The 8387-nt window shown below is 49.0% G+C and overlaps 1 protein-coding gene across 2 annotated transcripts in view; it reads left to right on the plus strand.

Annotated features, from left to right (window-relative positions):
• The window catches only part of AXL (AXL receptor tyrosine kinase), a 34562-nt gene extending 29738 nt beyond the window's left edge, over positions 1 to 4824 (plus strand). The window contains exons 16-18 of one of the 2 annotated variants that reach the window (XM_006165272.3): positions 1145 to 1304; positions 1796 to 1932; positions 4184 to 4535. In XM_006165272.3, the coding sequence (XP_006165334.1) occupies positions 1145 to 1304; positions 1796 to 1932; positions 4184 to 4535 (649 nt within the window). Of the gene's footprint in view, positions 1 to 1144; positions 1305 to 1795; positions 1933 to 4183 lie in introns of both variants that reach the window. The other variant, XM_006165271.3, reaches the window with a different exon arrangement.
• Positions 4825 to 8387: the final 3563 nt, after the last annotated feature.

The raw sequence follows: 8387 nt of genomic DNA on the forward strand, positions 1-8387 counted from the left end.
TTAGCCATTACGCTAACTGCTGGTTCCCTATCAGTTTTTATTTTGAGCAGAGTCAGAGAGGGAAAGTGAGAGAGCAAGCCACCAGGTCCGGAACTCAAACCAGGTTAGCCACATGAGAGGACAGCACCTTAACTACCACACCACCTGCCAGCCCCCGCCACGGTAGTGTTTTTCAAAAAACAGAATCAACCACATGGGATCCAGTGCCTTAATCATGATGTCACCTGCTGGCCCCAGTTGGTTTTCTTTGCTGTGTGGTATTCCACTGCATGAATGTCCAGTGGGTGTCCTGTTTCTTTTTTTTTTTTTTATTTTTAAAAAATATTTATTTGTTATTATTATTATTATTTTTTTGATGAGAGAAGGAGAGAGAGAGAGAGAAAGTCAGAGAGCAAGCTGCCAGGTTCAAGACTCGAACCGTGGTTGGCCATGTGGGAGTCCAGCACTGCAACCACCATGCCACCTGCCAGCCCCAGTGCTGATTACATGACTGTGCTTGTGACAATTCAGTGAGCTGTTCACTTATAATCTGTACACATTCTGCATGTGCAGTACACTCAAGAAAAAAAATTTAAAAATCAAAGAATTTATCCCAAGGAGCCTAGGAAGGCCCTTGGAATTTGGCAAAAAGCCAAAGTTGGGGGTCCAGCAGTTACATCATTGGACTCCCACATGACCACGGTTTGAGTCTGGGACCTGGTGACTTCAAAATCACTCCAGGCGTGTGTGTGCATGCCCAAGATCCAGGGAGAGAGTTGAGGAGAAGGGATTGCAACATGGTCATCCCCCCCAGGGGGGTGAGTCCTCACTTTCCTTTTCACTGTCTCTGTCTCTCCCCTCACCCACACCCCTGCTAGTACATGTGCCCCAAGGCAGAAACTCCTAAAAAAACGAATAAACAACAACAACAACAAAAACAGGCAGAAAAGTGCTTAGAAGCCCTTTGTCTCACCCTCATTTTACAGAAGGAACTGGATGTTAAAGCAATTCCCTTGGGAATGGTGGGAGGAGGGTACAGGAAATACCTGACTCTCCAGCAGGAGACAAGGGCAGGAGGTAGAGATGATGAGTCTGAGAGCCAGGGCAGGCTTCCTGGTGGAGGTGGCCAATACGCTGTCCCTGTTTCTCTTCCTGATCTGGGCAGGCTGAACGAGAACATGTCGGTGTGTGTGGCAGACTTTGGGCTCTCCAAGAAGATCTACAATGGGGACTACTACCGCCAGGGACGCATTGCTAAGATGCCAGTCAAGTGGATCGCCATCGAGAGCCTGGCTGACCGCGTCTACACCAGCAAGAGTGACGTGGTATGCGAGCTCCCTTCCGGACTGGAAACGGTGGGAGGGCCTGGCCTGACCCATCTCACTCAGTAAAGGGAAACACGGACGTCCCTGTGCAGGAGCTTGCCCACCTGGGCTGGCCTGTCTGGGCGTGTGATGAAATGGTGGTGCGTACATGCCAGGGGGCTACCCAGATCCACATGTGCATGGTGGCAGTGTGGACAGCCCAGGGGAGGAGAAGGGGCAGTGACCGTGCATGCGTGTGTCTGCAGCATGGGTGTGGAAGGTGACACTGTGGTCATGTATCCACGAGGTAGTAAATTTGTGTATGGATGAGCATGTCAGTACACCTGCCGTATTACCTGTACGTGTGTGCACCCACGCCAAAGTGTCTCTATGAACACCTGTGATGTGCCTGTCAGGAGGCTGTGAACATGTGTGTAAGTGTAGGTGCCTGTGAATGTGCATGTTGGTATGCAGGACAGACCCCCTAATTCCCTCCCTTTTTGCCCTCCCAGTGGTCCTTCGGGGTGACAATGTGGGAGATCGCCACACGGGGCCAAACCCCATACCCAGGAGTGGAGAACAGTGAGATCTATGACTACCTGCGCCAGGGAAATCGCCTGAAGCAGCCCGTGGACTGTTTGGATGGACTGTGAGGACCTTAGGCTCCCTCCCCCAATCCCAGAGTTCACTGCAGACCCCTGAGCACCCCTGCATGGCCCGAACATAGCTAGGCCCCTCTAACACCCGCACAGACTCCCTCAGAATGCTGTCCCTCACTGATGCTCCAAGTGGGAGCACTGCTAATGACAAGGTGCAAATCAGCCAACAGTGCCCTATCCTCTTTTGTGTTGTGCGTGGACAGCTCAGCCAGGTATCCTAGGCCAGTGAATAATTGCACAACCTTACCTCTGCCTCTGCCTCTAGAACCAGCACTCCCCAAAACTTCTAGTTCATTCCAGATTCCTGAGTGCCTCCATGCTTCCCTCAGTGCTTCCCCACACACTCCAGGACCCTCTCAGAAACCTTGAGTTTGCTTTATTGGCCTCCTCCAGACTCTCAGGCCTCCTGAGGTGTTTGCAGGATCCTTTAGGACATGTTCATTAAGCTATGTGATAGCCCAGCATGCAGAAAAGGGCCTGACGTTTAGCCTGCACCTTGAGGATAAAGAGATGTTATGGAACCAACAGGTGGCATGGTGGTTAAGGCATTGGGCTTCCATATGGCTGACCATGGTTTGAGTCCTGGACCTGGCAGCTTGCTTTCTCACTTTCCCTCTCTCTCTCTTTGTTTCTCTCTGGTGAGTGTTCATGCCCTATAGCTAACTAAAATAATAATAACGATAACAGTAATAATAAATTAATTCTAAAAATATTTTTAAAAAGATAGAGAAGATACTATTTGGGTCAGGAGAGGAAAGCCTGGGGCTTCAAACTCCCCTTAGTCCCCTTGGGTACTCCAAGAGTAAGAAAAATAGCTAACATTTTTATAGAATTTACTAGAAGGCACAGTCTTAGGTGCTTTATGTGTATGAACTCATTCAACCCTCACCACAGCCACACGAGGTGACTAGATATCATTATTCTAATCTTCTAGATGAGAAAACTGAGCCTACAACATGGGTGAGTCATTTGCCAAAGGCTGCACAGCTGGTATATGAGTTACCTATACTCCAAAATCTAGTGCCTTAAAACATAAACATTACCTCACACAGTTTCGGGTTAGGAGTCTGGGAATAGCTGAACAGGTTGATTCTGGGTTAAGGTCTTTAATTAGGTTACTGTCAAGATGCCTGTTGGGGCTGTAGTCATCTGAAGGTTTGGACTGGAAGATCGTTCCTGCCTGCCCCACTATGGATGTGTGCACTCACCAGAGACAGAGCAGGGACAGTGAGAAAGCACTCCTCACAGCAGATGGCCATACTACAGTCCCTTCTCCTCCATTCTCCTCTTGGGATTTTGGGCATGCGTGCTCAAGTGCCTGGCTTGTTTTTCAAGCGTCTGGGTCTGGGATTTGAACCATGCAATTGGCCATGTATGATTCAGCCGCCCCAACTGCCACACCAACTGCAGGCCCTGGAAGATTACTCTTAAGGTGGCTCACTCACATGGCTGAGGTAGGAGGCCTCAGTTCCCTGCCACGTGGAACACTCCATAGTGCTGTTTGAGCTTCCGCACAACATGGCAATGGGAGAGAAAATGCAGGAAACGAGCTGCGGTAACCTTCTGAGACTACGTTTTATGACCAGTCTCAGAAGTCGCTCTCCCACACACACATACACACACCTGCAAAGGATATTTAGTCTCCATTTTCTGAGGGAGGCATGTCAGTGATTTGTGGACTTTATTTATTTACTTACATTTCTTTCTTTCGTCCATGAGCAGAAGAGACAGAGTCAAAGACAGACAGGCAACTCCCAACAGGGTCCTCATGCCACAATCCACCCCTAGCTCCAGCCAGTTTAGGATCATGGCCATGCATGCCCCAAACATGTCTGGCGAGTTCTCTGAAGGCAAACCTGGAAATTTTCCCTGTGCATCCTCAAAGATGTGTCCAGCCCTTGGGCACATAATTTAAATCAGAGCATCTCATAAGTGGCAGAACCAGGCCATAATGCCAGAGTGTGTTCTAGGGAGCCACACTGCATCAGCAAAGGCTCATTTTACACCACCCTATCCCCAGAGGGGTTTCCCAAGACCCTGCCCAGTTCTAAGTTTCCTAGGATCTGCCTCAGAAACTCCTGAGAATTTCCAAATCTCCATAGATGCCCCCAAACTGTTAAGGTTCCCTCCAGCCCACTGAAAAGACCACAGTCTCCTGAGTGTCTGTAAGTGTCCCCAAACTTTGAGAATGCTCCTCTTGAGTCCCTATTCAGTCTTTCACTCTTCACTTTGCTTTCCTAGGTATGTCTTGATGTCCCGGTGCTGGGAACTAAATCCCCGGGACCGGCCAAGCTTTGCAGAGTTGCGGGAAGACCTGGAGAACACACTAAAGGCCTTGCCCCCTGCCCAGGAGCCTGACGAAATCCTCTATGTCAACATGGATGAGGGTGGAGGTCGTCCTGAACCCCCTGGAGCTGCTGGAGGAGCTGACCCACCAACCCAGGCTGATCCTAAGGATTCCTGTAGCTGCCTCACTGCAGCTGAGGTTCATCCTGCTGGACGCTATGTCCTCTGCCCTTCTACTGCTCCTGGCCCCACTCTGCCTACTGACAGGGGCTCCCCAACACCCCCAGGGCAGGAAGACGGAGCCTGAGACAACCTTTCACCTAGGATTCCTTCTCAGGACCCAAGCTAGGCACTGCCACTGGGGGAAACCCCACTCTTCCACTTTCCTACTCCAGGCCGTAGCCCAACTGCAGCCCTGTCTTCTTACCCACCTCCACTCCAGACAGTTTCTTCCACTTCTCTGCACTGTGGCATCTCCATCTGTAAAAGGGAGGGGTTGGACTGCAATCTCTAAAGGTCTTCCCGGGTCCAACATTCCAAGATTCTAGATTCTAAGGTTTATAAGGTCTAGATTAAAAGGTTCTAGGTTTCAAAGATACTGTGAGTCTTTGGTTCCAGGGTCCGAAAATTCCAAAGTCTCCAATTACAAAGTGCTCAGATTCTAGGTGTGGAAGTTAAAGCCTGCTATTCTAAGGCTCTGAGAGCCGTGACTCTACACTTGCAGTTCTTCTAGTCCTTGATAAGCCCTCCCCCCCAAGATTTTAGGTTCTACAGCTCTAAGACTCTAGTTCTAGACTCTAAGGAGCTGTGATCCTAGATTTTATCTTTCTGGGTTTCTGTGTTCTTAGGGTACAACATCCTAGAGTCTATAATTCTTTACACGAAGGTTCTGAGGTCTACTATACTAAAATCTAGTGTTCTAAGGTTCTTAAAGTCTAAATCTTCTGGCTATACAACCTTAGGTCATAAGGCTTCAAAATTTGATCTTCTCACGTTCTAAGTTTATAGCCTCTGAAGTTTTCTGGTCATGGATTCTCTTGTATAAAATCATGGATCTTAAGTGACTAAGATTATAGAATCTACCATTCAGAAGTTCGAAGAGTCTGGAGCCAGTTGGTGGCGTAGTGGTTAAGGCACTAGACTCCCATGTGGCTGACCACAGTTAGAGTCCTGGACTCGGCTTAAAACTCAATGCTGGGTGCATGTGCATATGTGCCCAGAATCGCAAGAGGAGAATGAAGGAGAAGGGATTGTGGTGTGGCCATCCTCTCAGAGGGAGATTTCGTACTTTCTGTCTTCCTGTCTCTCTATATCTCTGGAGAGTACACGTACCCGATAGCAAAATTTCTCTCAAAAAAAAAAAAAAGTTCAAAGAGTCTAAAGACAGAGGCTCTGAAGTTTCATGTTCTAAGATGTTCTAAGAGTCACACTATGTCTAAAATTATAGATCATATGCTCCAAGATTCTAGACTTATTAAACTCTAAGATTCTAATGTTGGTCCTTTCTATGTTTCAAGGCACTCTAAATTCTGTTGGTCCAAGATTCTGGATTCTAAACATTTAAGTTATGACTCTCTCAGTAACTAACTACACACCGACATTTTAATCATTTCTAACATCAGACACCTGTAAGTTCTATGTTGAATTCTACCTTTTTAGATTTGTTGTTAAGGGTCCAAGAATCCACATTTCCAGAATCTTCAGGTTCCAAGCACTGTCATTCTGAGACTCAAATGTTCTAAGTTTCTAAGACTCTTGTAGAACATTAGGTATGAGTCCAAGGTTCTAACCTTAGAGCATTCTGTGTGCCTCTCCCCATCTTAGCCTCCTTTGCTTCTTCCTCCCTTCATGTGGGGTTTGCCCCCCTCAAGCCTGTGCAATGCATTAGGGGTGCCGCCTTTCCTCCAGGGGATGGATGACATCTCTCCTTTCAGGCCGTTACGCCATGCTGCTCCCCTGAGCCAGTCCCTCACCCCCTTGTACAGAGTGTGGACTCTGGTGCCTCCAGAGGGGCTCATATAAAACTTTGTAATCGCGCTTCTGTTTCTGGTCTCCATTCAGTCGTGGTGCCGCTCATCTTTCTGGCAATTCAGTTTCCCCATGAGTAAACAGAAAAAAAGTAGGGTCTTGGAATTCTCTCTCTAGAGAGAACAGAAATGAATATACACAGAAGCAAAAAGGACACACGAGCAAATGCATGCAGTCTCAGAGACCCCTAGTCAGAAAGAGGCTTATAGATACTCATAGGTCACACACAAACGCACATGCAAACTAACAGACACAAGAATTAATAAACGTACTCAGCACACCTGGGCACAAATACAGACACTGAAATTCAGAAACAGTAGCAGGGACACACAAAATGACACAGATACAAACATATGCACAGGCAGACACCCACCAGGACTAAGAAGAGAACTGAATAACAGATAAAGTGACACAAATACTCAGGGACAGCTGGGATTCACAGGTCCAAACTCTCGTTCTCACATAAAAATACAGGCACAGAACACCTGATAGCCACAGGTCACCGGGACTCCTGCTCAGACAGCCCCTCCGTCCGGCAATCCTCCGGGGCACGGGTTCCCGGGTGTGTCTCAAAACGGAAGAAGGAACCTTGGCAGCGCCCGGACGCCCCCCAGTGGTGGCTCCTGAGAACTGGGGACAGTTCAATCCGGGCCACAAACTTTTTTAGAACAAATCATTGTGGGAAGCTGGGAGGAGAGAGGAAGTCGGACGTGGGCGAGGGGCGGGGTGTCTGGACTGGAACCTCCGGACCCACGTGAGTGTCTGTCCCGCTTCTGAGTGGGTGTCGTGTGTCTGAGTTGTTGTAAACTTGGTAGCGCAATTGTCCTGTGTGTTTCTATCATTTGATGTTGCTCGCCCGTGAGGACCTTAGTGGGCATATCTACACCGCAGTTTGGTGTGTTATCCGAGTGATGCCTCTGAACTGACTCACGCCTCCCGTTCATCCGTGCGATGTGTGTCTTTGTCTACGCAGAGGTGGCGTGTGGCTTTCGTGGGCGGAGGTGTGGCCTATGAGCGTCTGCACTCTGTATCTCGAAGTTCTGAGTTAGAGGCGACAAGTGGTGCAGCGTTAGGTATTGTGAAACTGGCATTTGTATTTACTGATGCGAGGCTTAATGCGGATCCCTAAGTTTGAGTTGGTCGCTAGAGACGCCAAACAGCCAGATTTACGGAACAGCAGATTCGAGGATTTGGAATAGCGGGCAGCCAACTTTTAGAAGTCTTTCCAGAGGGGGAAGCTCGATGGTCGCGGACAGAGCGCCCTTTCACGTAAGGTACCAACCATAGAGAAAGACGGCCGCTAAGCGCATCGTGGAAAGAGGCGACATGTACTCTCGAAGGGAAGGGGGTGCAATTTCCTTTACAGCTTTTCTCGCCTTGTCAGTCTAGCCTCTATTTCCAAGCCTTCAGGACTTGCTGAAGTTCAAATTTTGCTTTCATAAGCAATATTTTTTGTTCTTCAGGAAGATGAATAAAATATCTACTTAATCTCTATTCTGTATACCTCCCTCTACAGTAAAATTTGTGAGGCCATCCTCTGAACAGTGGCCAATCTGGTTAGCTTTTCCTAAAGCGACTCACGTATATCGGCTTTAATCGGATAAGACAATAACTACTATTGGTGGACAGATTGTTTTGAAACCGCCCTAACGGCAAGGGGCGGGCCCTCTGTGAATCCTTCTCTTTCCGGTTACTTAAAGGCATCAGGAAGGTGGGGTTTCTCCCGACCCCGCGTTTGATTGGTTCTAATGATTACCCGCTCGGACCCCCCCCCAAGGGGCGGGAGATCTGGACCATTCAGAATGTGTGTTACAGAGACACTTCGTTTGTGAAAGGACTGCGTAGGAAAGGCCGTGAGGCGGGGGAGAGTTGGGGGGGGCGCTCATTCTGAGATCTCATTGCTGATTGGTCCAAACTGTTACTCCCTTTTCCTCATTTGACCCTACGGCAGCTGGCGCGCGGGCGCTACCCAATCAGCGCGCGCTCCACCTCCTGACTTTTCCCGCCCTCCGCTCCGGCTTCGACGTAGTCCAACGCTTCCTCCCCAGCTGCTTCTGGGAGCTCTCATTGCCGTTCTTTTGAAAGAGGCCGGGCCGGGCTCGGGGGCCGCCCCGGGGGCCCGGGCCATGGA

Source organism: Tupaia chinensis, unplaced genomic scaffold (genome assembly GCF_000334495.1).
Source record: "Tupaia chinensis unplaced genomic scaffold, TupChi_1.0 Scaffold143861_1, whole genome shotgun sequence".
Taxonomy (NCBI): domain Eukaryota; kingdom Metazoa; phylum Chordata; class Mammalia; order Scandentia; family Tupaiidae; genus Tupaia; species Tupaia belangeri.